Below are 14,015 nucleotides of genomic sequence, written 5' to 3'. Positions count from 1 at the left end.
ATAGCAGAGGCCGAAAGCGAGTGGCTGCAGAGCGCGGGGGAAGATACACCCCCAGGAGTAGAAACTAGCTACGTCCGTTCCAAAGAAATGGAAACTGGACGCATGAAGTCTCCAGAAAAAATAAGTTTCGGATCTCCACTCAACACTGGCTATATACGTCTTAAAAAACAGATGTTGGGTACGAATCACCGCCAGATAATGTCAAGCTAATGGCAAAAACTACGTATGTAGGAACAATCCCAGTTATCACCACGGTAGAACCAGAAGCTCAAACTTTAAGGGTTACTCTGACGAGTGCGCAGGAAGAAATTAGAATATTGGGTTTAAGAAACCTGGACGGTTCATACATTACAGTAGCTCCACTACAAGCAAAGATGACTTATACGTCACCCCAGCCAAATGTGCGTGAGTTAACGCAAACTCAGTATCAGGGTGACCAAGGGAGTGCACCCTATAACTCGCTAGAACCAAGCAGTTCGAATGACTTTATTTCACAACTATAGCAAGTTGCACCTCCACACTTAGCGCAAGCACTTAATGAGCCAGTACGAGTCCAGGAGTTTATATAAAACTGGTTTGCAGTGATGCAAAGGCATAAAGCAAGGCAATCTCTAGAGGTGGCTCCCACCACAGAAAAGTCCGCCACACACATAGCGAATCATCCGTTTCCAGAAGCAACTGTAATACCGTTAATATTAGGAAGCTATGACGGGTTGTCAGATCCTGATGACTTCCTACAAAGGTTTGAAGGAACTTCAAGAACCCATAATTGGGGAGATGCGGTAGCATGTCATATGTTACCAATTGTGCTGCAGGGAGTAGCACGGGAATGGTTCAATAATCTAACCCCCCCCCCCCCAGGAGCATAACAGGTTATGCAGATTTACGATCTTGCTTCCTACTTAACTTTCATAGTCTGCGTGCACGAAGAAGAACGCACGTAGAATGTCACGACATCAAACAGAAACCCAAAGAATCTTTGAGCGAGGTTATTGATACGTACACAAAGGAGGTGGCTAAAATACCAGATCTACCAGAAAGCCAAAAGGTGTTAGGATTTATACACTGCCTCGATACAGAAAAACACATGTCCTTGTGGCAGAGGTTGCGAAGGAAATTTCCGCAAACATTTGCGAAAGCAATAAAAGAAGCACATGATTACATGCGAGCGCAAGAAGATATAATGCAAAATTGCAGTAAAAGCTAAACGGGAAGAAATAACGATCACCATCACCATCATCATCAGGGCAAAGGCTCCGGGTCCACAAAGAGGTATAACAATAACAGACCGCTGAAAAGCGGAAGTTACAACAGTAACAATAAGTACTGCAGGTTCAATAATAGTAGAGGAGGAGGCAGTTATAAAAGTAAGGGCGCTCATGATGACAATTATGCAATCATAAAAGACCTCAGCAAAACGCCAAAGGAAATATTAGCTACTGAGCCAGTGTGTAAAACTTTCGAAGCCCTTGCACCGCTACCCGATTACAGGAAGAAAGATAAAACCAAATTTTGTGACTTTCATGATGACTTTGGCCACGAAATTAACAAATGTAGGCAGTTAATCGAAAAGGTGGTTGCGGAGCTAAAAAGGGGAAGGTTGCAGCACTTAAAGAAATCAGCTAAAACGGAGGGCAATAAGTCAAGACAGGAAAAAGGATACCCGTGGAAGAAGAGAAGCAAGTCAAAAGCAAAAGAGGCAGAAAAAAACCATAAACATGGTAATAAGTGAGAACGTAATGACAGAACCGAAGGAAGCCAAAGATTGGAAAAAGCGATAATCTCATTCGGAGCAAGTGAAAGGCAATGGTTCAATGAACCCGTGATAGTAAAAGGGTACATAAAAAGTTGTAATCAGGAACTTAAAAAGCGATATCATATATGAACATTGTTATATGTCACTACCTAGATCAGTCAAGTCGCAGCTAAAAAGGAAGGCAGTTACTTTGTATGATTTTGCTGGTAAACTGGTCCCGTCATTGGGGATGGTTAGGATTAAGATAGAATTACTAGACGATAACAATGGTAAAAAGAGAAGGGATGTAGAGATTGAATTTGCTATAGTCAAGTCGAAAGCTGAGCATAAAGCGCTGTTAAGCAGAAACACCTTGCAAAAGCTAGGAGCAATACGATCCACAATACACGGTCTATTAAGATTCCCAACAAAGTGGGGAGTCGCAACTATAAAATCAGAAGTGGATAGAAAGGTGAGAACAATACAAAAAGGCACAAGGCGGGAATGCAAAGACGCGGAATCCAATAAACAGCAAATAGTTCGAACAATCGAAGACGCATGATGCTCACAGATGCAGGATTTGGAAAATCTCAGAAAAAGTGTTAGGATAAACAAGGAGATCACAATAAAACGTGGCAAAAGGATCTGCATCCACATTGTGAGCTTAATGAAAAAGCGCAACCCAAGGAATGAGAGAAAAGTATCACGTGCAAGGGTAGCAAAATTACCCCCTGCCAAAGCAGCGCAATGTGTGATGCAAAAGCAAAGTGCATGGGTGTGCGCACATATCAAGCCGACAAACGGCGTATGTGCAACACCAAAAATTAGTACAGCTGTAAAGAATGATGCGCCTGAAGAATTTGCTATAAAGCAAAGCGTGCGCACCCAAACATCTACTGACATCATTCAAACATGGTTGTCAGGGGAAAGTAAATTAGATAAATAAAATAGCAGCTAAGGTAAATATTTTACACTGAGCCAAATTGAAATTTATTTTCGGACATTATATCAGCAGGAGGTTTATGGCGTTTAAAACAACGGCACTCGAGTGATTGGTGGAATAAACACCATATCAATAACAAACCTCTGAAGATCATTCGTGAAATGATTGAGGCAAGTGGAAGAGAGTCAAAGGGAAAAATATTTCGAAAGCGACACTAGGTTAAAATGCAAGAGGACGAGGGTACGGCCAGATTAATAGCGGTAAGGAAAGCGAACAATAAAAAAACCCAGAAGTTACTGCGTGATGAATAACCCAGATAATATGGTTACTGGAAAAAACAACAAAAGGGGCACAAGGGCTTGAAAATAAACTGACAGGATGCGCCTTGCATGCGTAAAAATAAACGGCGCAAAAAAGCAAAGATATCAACAGTAGGATTGATCACCCAGACATCTGTTGGAATTTTGTTAAGTTTTTATTTCTATCGTTTGAATCATTTTTAATAAATTGAATCATGCAATTTAATCCAATAACTTGTACATTTTTACATTTGATTGATTGCATGCCCCTTAAGCTGAACAGGGACTCACTCCGAGTCTCAAGTTGCATAGTTTAGTTTGGTTACTAATACTATTTTTAATGGTAACAGTAGTAAAACATTGGTTTATTTCAAACGCTTGTATACCGCGCAAGATGGAGACTTGCAAAGTCATGACTATAAAATAAAAGTTTGGTTACTTGTTAACACCACAGACATTGGATTGTCCGGAAGACTCTTGAAATAAGCATTGGGTTGCTTATATAGACGGATTCGATATTAGTTTATCAATGCGTACAAATAATTTTTAATCTCAAGAGTATAATATGTATAAGCATTGGTTTGCTTTGCTAAGATGCAAGAATAAAAAGATTATACGTATATAGAAGGGCCGCTCCCGTCATATGCAAATAACATTTATACGTATGTTGTAATGCGCATACAAGTGCAAATATTTAAAGAAAACCCGCTTATAAATTTGCAATAAGTATGAAGACATGTAGCATAAATATAATAAAATATCCAGAAGGAAGGGTTACATACGGCCAATGTTAAAACACAAGAGTACTTAATTTAAACGCCTTTAACAAAGGAAAATATCTTATGCTGCAATGGCATATAAGAAAAGACGAAATACTACTCTTACGCATATCGTTTAAGATAATTATTTCCTAAAAACATAATAATATACTATGGGTGACTTAATTGGAACGGTGCCCTACACTAAGGAGAATATACCATCCTCGCATGCAGCGATCAGACGCATACCCTGCTTTAAAACAGAAATAAATAAATATAGATATAGGGATACAAAATCCTCAAACTACTGGGCCCATCCCTCGCTAACTCAAACAACCTGGAGGCGGACAAAACATTGTCCCTCCAATTCAAGCCACATGCAAGCCTAAGCAAGCTTGTCGTCAACCACCTGGCGGGACGAAAAGTCCCCATTCTCAGCTAATTCCTCCAAACGAGGAATTCTCAAATTCGCTAAAGCCGCACATGCCTCACTGCATTTCCCAGCGGCATCCTCCACAAGCTCATTCGAAATAGAAACCGGAATAATGTTTGGTACAGAAAGGTTTGATTTCACAACATCCCAAAAAAGGGACCGCTCATACGCACGCGCGGCTAGTATGGCTTGACCAAAAGGAACGCGAACACTAGGATAGGCCATGATATTCTTAGCAATCTCAGGAAGACCAGATCTTAAAGTTGAGTATTCAGTTTTGAGGCTTGAGCATTTGGCCTTAAGATCATCACGCTCGCTAACAATTGTTTGGTGCTTCGTGTCCAGCTCTTCAAGGTGTTTTTTAAGCTGGGAATTTTCAGATGATGCAGTACCAAGTTGTAACGACAGATGATTCACTTGAGCCTCAAGGTCAGCTCGAATAGTTTCCGAACGCTTAATTTCATTCATTAGACACTGGGACTCACCCTCAAGATGAGTATTCTTATCCTCCACCTTCAAACTAGCCGCAACCTCCTGATGAAGTTGTTCAGATATCTGTTGCTTCTCAGCATCAAGCTTGGCAAACTCCCTTTGCTCACGCGACAGATGTTTATGACCAAGAATTATGGAATTGGATTTCTACTTCAAGCGGCTAATATCTTTGGCCAGATTGAACATCGTGGCCTGCGTATCAATGAAAAGATCTTGCTCAGGAGAAAGATGCTCAAACTTCGCAGTAAGATTGGAAGGAGCACAGGCACCAAGATGCGAGACCTTCTGAGTAAAAGTAGGAATGGATATCTTAAAAAAAACTCGTCAAAATAATCCATAATCATGTCAGGGGACAAAGAAAAGCTAGTCGGAATGTTGAGCCGGGCACGCTTGTTGTGACTGGTGTCCAGCGAAGGAGCATCCGCATACAACTCTGTGCGCCTTTGAAATTTTGAGAAATTGTGGGAAAGATTGGGATCGCCAATTGATTGACGGTAGACATGAGAATTTGGGGCAGTATTCACCCGTGTCTGAGATGCCTGGGTATTTGGAGTAACACCACGATTGTCAGATTCAACCTTTTGATCAATTTCAACAGGCTCGCTAACGTCTGCAAAAATCGAGAACAGCATTTAACAAAATATAATAAAATAACTTTAAATGCAGAATTAATGTTAAAGGGGCATAACAAGTTCTTACCAATAATTGGCCTTTTCCCGGCTGCTTTAGATGTCTCCACAATAGGAGACTGCTGAATCCTAACAAAAGAAGAGACGTCAGTTTCTTTTTTTGACGCAGGTTGGTTGTTCTACGCTTCGAAGTTGCTGGGACAGCTGGAATAGTGGGAATCTTAATAAGCTCAGGTTGAACATTGGGGTCAGTATCGTACAGCTCTTTTTGACCAAAAACAACACTATCGGACGCCTTCAACAGCATAAATTCATTCAAATCCATTTCTACAATATAAGACAAAATAGAATTGTAAGAGCAACGGAATTACATATACGCCCAAGGTAATACGGATAAAAGAGGGAAATACCCTTCTTGTTTCTAATAATGACAGGACGCTTATCAGAACGCGTCCAGTGGGTTGAAATGCAGCCAATAACTAGAGAGACATTCGGATAAACAAGAGATGGGAGAAGGAGATTAAGGCAAGACTTGTAAAATTTATCTTCCTCAGGAAGAATCGGCAGAGGTTTATATTTCTCCCCTTTTTTACCAGAATACCAGACAAGAATGCTATTGTACTCTTCATAAATACCAGTAGCTTTAACGAAGAAAAAGGACTTTTTCCACATTCCCTTCACGCCCTGTTTTGGAGTAACACAAAACTTGGCGACGTTGTCAAAAGAGTACCAAATCTCATCGCTCATTAAGGCACGAAACAGGTTGGTAAAATGGATAAAGAAGGTTTGTGACCATTGGCACGACACCACATTTCAAAAATAGAAATGCGATTGGCACCGTAAGGGTGCAGTTGACTAATACCAATTAAATAATGATGGAGAACCTCCATGAAGAAAGGGGTAGGAGGAATACGGGTATTACCGAGCTCCATAACCTTGTCATAAACAGCAATCATATACTCCGGCGGCTTATTAGCCCGTTGGCCGTTTAAAGGGGCAATCGGAGAATATTTCTTGATGGGGGGATATTGATCGATAATTCGGCGAATCTCGGCTTCGGTAATAGAAGATTCTATGTCCTTCACGTTCTTATTAGAAGACATGGTGGATGGATGCAAGATTTAAAGCGTAAATAAAGAAAATGAAAGAAAGAAAGCACGAACCTTCGGGTAAATAAATACGAACGGAAAAGCAAATGGCTGTGGGAAAAAGAGCAAAGTTTGAAATGAGAGAACCAGAATTTTCTTGAATGCAGTTTTTACATATGTATTCATCATTATATCTATTCATCATTATACGATTGACAAAATCGGTGTACGATAGCAACTCCAGGCGGTTACGTATGTATTCATCATTATATCTAGGATAAATAGTGACAACTGTCACCTCGGGTATAGGAATTACAGTCGAAAGGACGATTTTTCAACTATACGAATATATTGCATTAAATACATACGACGGTTGGTTACACATACACGCATATAATATCCTATGTGTATTACCAATATGTTAAATCGAATAATTGTATGATTCGGTGTAATCATTGGGCATTATTTTGTGGTACTATATTTAGTTCGAAGCTATACACTCATTGGCATTGTATATAACATCGAACTGGGGGGACTTAATGATAGGCATATTCGCAAGACTATGTGTAATACGCATCCAAAGCCCTAAACCGCACGTAAATTGCCATGTCAGAGATATGGCACGGGTATAGCCGCACTCTATGCGCCTATACCATCTGATGTAAGTTTCGTATACTTTCATGAGGGTTCAGTATATTCTAGAAGAATGTACGGTACAATCAATTCGGATTCTTTTCCTTAAATAGCGAAAGTTAGTTGGGAAGAGATCGCATTTAATTAGGAAAGAGATTCTATCAAAACTCTAATTCTTGAGCCTATAAATACATAGATCATAAACCCTAAAAACACATTCGTTACTCATACGTAACAACAGCATACATATCTTCACCGTACGAACAAAGCTTCATACTATCTAAAAGACTTTCACGTATGTCTTGAACTATAAAACCTTCATGTCTTTGGGCCACTCAACCTCATATGCTAGGTTGTTGGTGGACTCTCAAATCGGCCACCCCGTCGAAATCAAAACGATACCGATGTGGGTTATCCACGACTAAGCATCGGAGGTCCGAATGTTGTCAGTCCTTAAACCCCATTATGCACTCAAGCGTAGGTTCACCTTGACCTCGTGAAAATATGCTTGATTAAAAATGGTCCTTTAACACCAATAAAATAAAAACACAAGTATTAAACACTTATATTCCCCAAATTAACCCATAAACCCTAATTTTGACTCATTTCAAAATTAAGCCTTCAACAACACTCTTATGAGTTCAAACATCATTGATGTTGTAGGGATGGGGTACGAAATAGTATTATTTTTAGTACGAAATACTATTAAATATGCTACAATTTTACACAAGTTATTTATTTATTTATCGAGTGGATATACTTAAACCTTGCTACAACACTTATAGGCAGTGTACCTAATCGTATTATAGTATAGTTTTTAGTAAGTCCGGTTCTTTCCACAGGGAAAGCTCGAGAAGTTTAACGCACACAAAATAGAAAAATAGAAAAATATATATCTATAAAGTAGTAGTATTATTATTATATAAAAGGGGGTTTTTTACCGTTTAATGACCGGTTTGTCGATTTTAAAACTTTAGTCGCAGTTAAAACCAAATGTAAAACAATAACTAAATACAAGACTTAATTTTAAGCGTAAAGTAAATAATGATAATGAAATTGCGAATAATAAAAGTGCGATAAAATAAACTTGCGATAATTAAAAAGTACGATAATTAGAAGTGCAATTAAATATAAAATAAAGGAAATTAAATATGAAATAAAAGAATTATGCTTATTTAAACTTCCGTAATCATGATGTTTGACGTGTTGATTTTAGTTTTATGCCCATGGGTTAATTGTCCTTTGTCCTGGATTATTTAATATGTCCGTCTGGTTTTTGTCCATAACAGTCCATCAGTCATAAATATAAAGTGCGAGTGTCCTCGTCAAATTATCCTTATACCCGAAATTAAATATTCCAACTAATTGGGGACTTAAACTGTAACAAGATTTTAATATTTTGTTTAATAATTACACCAGGATGTCGACTAAGTGTAACCCAAGGTTTTAATATTTTGTTATCAATTATACCAAGTGTCCTTGTACATAATTTCACCCCTGTTTTAATTATTCTAGTGGCTATTAATCCATTCCCGTGTCTGGTTAAATGAACGATTATTCGTACATATAAATACCCCGCCCATCGTGTCCGATCGAGTGTATATGGTAATTTATAAGGACGCCCAATTATAAATCTTTATATTAACATTAACAAACTATCATTTAGTTAAACAAATATAAAGCCCATTAATAGCCCATAGTCTAATTTCCACAAGTGTCGTTCTTTTGTCCAAACCCCAATTATGGTACAAAGCCCAATTACCCAATTTTAGTAATTAGCCCAACATCATGATTACTTCGGATTAAATAAGCATAATAATAACTTAGCTACGAGACATTAATGTAAAAAGGTTGAACATAACTTACAATGATTAAAAATAGCGTAGCGTTACACGGACAGAATTTCGACTTACACACTCAAACGATCTCTATCATAAATCTTATTATTATCATAATTTAAAATTAAAATTAAGATTATTGTTGTATCTTATTACATTAACATTATGATAGAGATTTTTAGATATAGATATTGATATTTGATATTGGATCGGTAGAAAGAGGGATAAAAGGATATATAGATTTTTTGATCCGCTAAAAGATGTATCGATTACATAGCCTTTTATAGGCGAAATTAGAATTGAAATTTTCATTTACGACCCCTGAACTATGCTCAATTAATAACTTTTTATTATTTAATATTATTCTTATTATGAATTATTTAAATATTATATTTTATTCTTGTGCATAGTTGACTCGTAATTTTTACACCGTTGCGTCGAGCGCTGAAAGTTGGTTCATGCCTCAGTTCCGGATTTTCGAACGCCCTTTCGTACAATTTTATATCGTGTACTTTGCGTTTTGTAACTTGTACTCTTGTCATTTTTAGACGTTCTTCATCAATAATTTGAACCTTTTTGATTGTATCTTGTACTTTTGAGCTTTTTGGACCTTTGTGTCTTCAATTCGTCGTTTTCGCCTTTTGTCTTCGCACTTATTTAATATAAACGAATATTACTTGAAAATGGAACAATTGCTACTAAAATCTTGTCTTTCTTGGGGGATAATGCTATGAAATATATGTTCCTTTTTAGCCTTATCAATATTCCCACACTTAAGCGTTGCTTGTCCTAAAGCAATATAGTCTTGAAAAACACTTGAATCACTTCTTTATTCTTCACACTTTGTACATCAGTGACTTCAATACGGCGGTATAAACAATGGTAGTAACGATGTGGTTAAAGGTGGGTGTGTCTTTTATAGTTGCCTCGGGTTTAGGTCAACGACACTGGCAATCAAATAGCCGATTTACTTTCGGTTTCCAAAGCAAAGTGCACATTTGAAAGGCGGTTTACAGTCCCACATGACTATAAAAATTTAGATCCTTTAAGGAAATTGGATCTTTATGAAAACATTTGATCTTTTGAAAATTCAAGCTAGATTTTACCCTAGACAAGTTTTCTGATTTGATCCATCATTGGTGTTGCAAAATATATTTGTGGATCAATATTTTGGCTAAAACTTTTAGGCTCGTATAATCCACTGCTATCCCGGTATCGAATAGCACACATCCAGTTTACTTGTTCCGTATATTACCTTTCGGTAAACTACCGTCCGGTTGTAAAGGAAAGCGATGAACAAGAAACTGTTAAGGCAATGTCTAATGACATGCGTTTGTTCATGGTCTAATTACGTGTCGGATGCTAGTACTATCCTTGGTAGGAGCAATAGTAAAGATCATCCTATGATTTTTCGGTCTGGCACAAGTTCCTGTCTCCGACCATGCTATGCAACCACCGTTCTTACGGTTGACACCCGATTTGGTTAAGGTGACCTAATGAATTCCCGGTGAATTCCTAGGATTTTACGTTCAATGGTAATGAACGCATTGAAAATAGGGTTTTCAGAAAACAAAATCGGTTTGTAATTTTGATCAAAATATTTTCTCGTTCAAGCTCGAGTTTAGATATCATTGAATTCCATGAGTTTGAATTCTCAATCTTTAAGGTCAATCTCTAGGATTGAATAATATCAGTCTTAAAAGCTAATTTTTAATCTTTAAGGAGATTATCCTTTCTGGGGATCTGATTCATTAGTCTTATCAAGCTAATTTGCACGGTGCCCCCCCATTGTACGAGATAAATCCTTCTCATGGTTAGGATAAATCTGACCACATGGCGACCCTGTTTGATGCTGAGGTCCGTGGATTTCCAACCGATTTTAGTGATGACTTTTCTAGATTTTTCGTCAACCTACAGCTGGTCTGGACGACAACTTCTTGACCTAAATCAAGAAGCGCGTGTCTTTTTCAGAAGACTTTACTTCCTTTTAAATGATGGAATTGATTCATCGTGTAGATCCATCTCTTCTTTTCTTTCCTCGGGTAAAACAGTTGATTATCGTCCAAAACAAAAGTATTTTCAATTGTTTGTACAAAAATATGTGATATATGTTTTGAATAACTTGGTAAAGTTTTCCCACACTTGGCTTTTATTTATGTTTTTCTTTGCCTTTTTCTCCTCTATTCCATTCTTAAATGAATTCTAACATTTTAGTTGTTTCTCAATTTATGTCCTTTCCGAGGTAACGATAATTTCGGCTCAATGATCTAGTTTTCATCGTTCATAAATATGTATAAACATGATTTTGAATTCATTTTGTTGAAAATTTTGAAAAATTTACTAGAAGTGGGTAGTCAGTATATAAGACTAGGGCTGTTCCTTGTTATCGGAGAGCACTAGATTCTAATACAACTACTGCGTTACTAGTATTTTTAATGGTAACCAAGTGTTTAAATCAAAAAAAAATTTTAAAATCCGAAAGAATTTAACCCCTTCCCACACTTAAGATCTTGCAATGCCCTCATTTGCAAGAAATCAGTAACAATTTAAATTATTGAGGGTGATTAGCGTAGAAAAATGATTAAATTTTACCAAAACTTCCAAACATATTGGCGTTTGTTTTGAATGATAAATGATGCACGTCATTTGTTCATTCCGTTTGTTGTTACATCACATATAATTTTGCATCTTGTTGTTAAAATTAGTTACTTTTGCTGAACTTAATGCCAGTCTTTGAAAACGCGTTGTTTTACCCTGTCTTGTAAGATAAACTACAAACAAATATATACATACTATATTTTTTTTATTTATAAAACCTTTAACTTATAAAACAAATATTAATTAATTTTAAAAATTTTGTTTCTTTTTAGGACGAGGTCGTTTCGGAACGATGCCCTAGTCCGTCCCTCGACAAAATTTTAAAATTTGTCATTTTCAAGCGATTGTTTTAAAAGCTTAAGATTTTTTTTTTTTATTTTTTTTTTTGGCATACTTTAAATCAATAAGATTAAAAATAATGATAATAAAAATTCTCGTCCCTCCCTCGGGTAAAGCAATTTCGGTTCAATGACCTAGTCTTCAACTTACGACGAATTTTAAAAATCATATTTTTAACTTAATGAGATAAAGTAAATTTTTGTTTTTAAATTCACACAACCTAAATATAAAATTCAAAATTAATATTAAAAATTCACACCAAACTTAAAAATTTGAAATGCATAAAATTAAAAATTCATATTTTAAAAATTAAAAATTCACACCAAACTTAATTTTAAAAATTCATATTATAAATTCACACCAAACTTATATTAATTTTTCAAATATTTACAATTTTAAATATATTATTTTTACAAAGTTTACAATATTAATTTAAGATTTATATATTAATTTTAAAAATATGGTAAAAATAAAATTAAAAATCTTTTTGGCTTTTTATCCCACTTTAATCAATCAAATATTATCAAAAATATGCGCCCCTCTTTTCGGTAAAGTAATTTCGGTTCCAAGACCTAATTTAACTCATGACGAATTTTTGAAATATTTTGGGTTGATTGTTTAAAGATATTTATACCTTAAGAATAAACGTTAAATTTCGCAGTGATGTAATAAATTTTTGAATGATATCAATAATTTCGGTCGCCAAACCTAATTTTATTCAATACCAATTTAATACTTTTTAGCGAACAAATTAGCGTTTATTATCAAAAGGTTAAAAATAAAAATAAAAATAAAAATAAAAACTGTACAGACATACCTGTGAAATAGATTTCTTAGTTATATGATCTATCCCATTCATAAGATAGTCGGTTTAATTGGTTTTCCATGGCTACATAGGTGTAACCTCGAGCATTCAGTGTCTTTTCTTCTAAACATATGAACGGTCCGTCTCTGCATAAAGTAACAAATTCGGTATTTGAATAGGTTTGATTATTTGAACATTTACCTCCATGTGACCATTTTCCGCATTTGTGACATCTTTCTAGGTGTCGTGCTCTTCTTTTCGCTGTGGATTTTGATTTTCCTTTACCAAATTGTAACTTATTATCTTCGCATCTAGATTCTTTTCTAACTCCGTCCATTCTTTCTCTGATTACTGATACTATTTCACTCGGTAGTATGTCATTATTACGTTTAGTGATCAAAGCGTGTAGCATTAGACCATGGTTTAGTTCACAGGCAGTCTTCATTTTGTAAAAACCTAAAAAAAAAAAAAAAAAAATTCAGAATGGGGGGAGAAGACTAGTTCTTTAGGGTCTGCTAGGGAAAGACCATTCGGGTTCCATTTTCGAGAACTACACGAAAACAGAAAATCTAACTCTAACAAAAATACATATTATCCTTTAAAGACTTGATTCTCCCCACACTTAGTTAGCTGTGGTGTCAAAATTGTGATTAACTTCGTTGTCGACTTTCATCGGACCATGTATGTAATGTTTAACTCTGTGACCATTAACTTTAAATTCAATCCCATTTGAATTTATTAATTCTATCGTTCCGTATGGGAAAACTCTTTTGACTATGAATGGTCCAGACCATCTTGATTTCAATTTTCCAGGAAATAGCTTGAATCGTGAATTGAAAAGAAGAACTCTTTCTCCTTCTTTAAATTCTTTTGAACTTCTGATTCTTTTATCATGTCATTTCTTCGTTCTTTCTTTATAGATTAACGAATTTTCGTATGATTCATGTCTTAATTCTTCTAATTCGTTTAGTTGACTTAATCGTAGACGTCCAGCTTCATGTAAATCAAGATTACATGTTTTCAAAGCCCAAAATGCTTTGTGTTCAATTTCTACTGGAAGATGACATGCTTTTCCATAAACAAGTCTAAAAGGTGTGGTTCCAATTGGAGTTTTGTAGGCTGTTCTAAAAGCCCAGAGTGCATCCTCCAATTTAATGGACCATTCCTTCGGATTTGATCCTACGATTTTCTCTAGAATACGTTTTAAAGCTCGGTTGGTATTTTCAACTTGTCCACTTGTTTGTGGATGATATGCGGTTGAGATTTTATGAGTTACTCCATAACGTTTGAGAACTTTCTCAAGTTGATTATTACAAAAATGAGTTCCCCGATCACTTATTAAAGCTTTCGGTGTTCCAAACCTTGCAAAAAGATGTTTCAAAAAGTTGACTACAACTCGTGCATCGTTAGTTGGGAGAGCTTGTG

At 36.1% G+C, this 14,015-nt stretch overlaps 1 protein-coding gene across 1 annotated transcript; it reads left to right on the top strand.

The window, feature by feature from the left end:
* The first annotated feature begins 584 nt into the window (after positions 1-584).
* Positions 585-1,732, top strand: LOC139899673 (uncharacterized). Its single transcript, XM_071882523.1, has 3 exons — positions 585-832; positions 916-1,185; positions 1,333-1,732. The coding sequence occupies exons 1-3, from the start codon at positions 585-587 to the stop codon at positions 1,730-1,732; spliced, it is 918 nt and encodes a 305-aa protein (XP_071738624.1).
* Positions 1,733-14,015: the final 12,283 nt, after the last annotated feature.

The sequence above is a fragment of the Rutidosis leptorrhynchoides genome, chromosome 1 (genome assembly GCF_046630445.1).
Source record: "Rutidosis leptorrhynchoides isolate AG116_Rl617_1_P2 chromosome 1, CSIRO_AGI_Rlap_v1, whole genome shotgun sequence".
Taxonomy (NCBI): domain Eukaryota; kingdom Viridiplantae; phylum Streptophyta; class Magnoliopsida; order Asterales; family Asteraceae; genus Rutidosis; species Rutidosis leptorrhynchoides.
This window is presented reverse-complemented; position numbering and strand designations above follow the sequence as displayed.

Excerpts from the sequence above, each read along its gene's own strand:
- LOC139899673 (XM_071882523.1), top strand. The coding sequence starts at position 585 with ATGCAAAGGCATAAAGCAAGGCAATCTCTAGAGGTGGCTCCCACCACA. Across the intron at positions 833-915 it reads CAGGGAGTAGCACGGGAATG|TCTGCGTGCACGAAGAAGAA; the intron begins GTTCAATAATCT and ends TAACTTTCATAG. Across the intron at positions 1,186-1,332 it reads CGAGCGCAAGAAGATATAAT|GTTCAATAATAGTAGAGGAG; the intron begins GCAAAATTGCAG and ends TAAGTACTGCAG.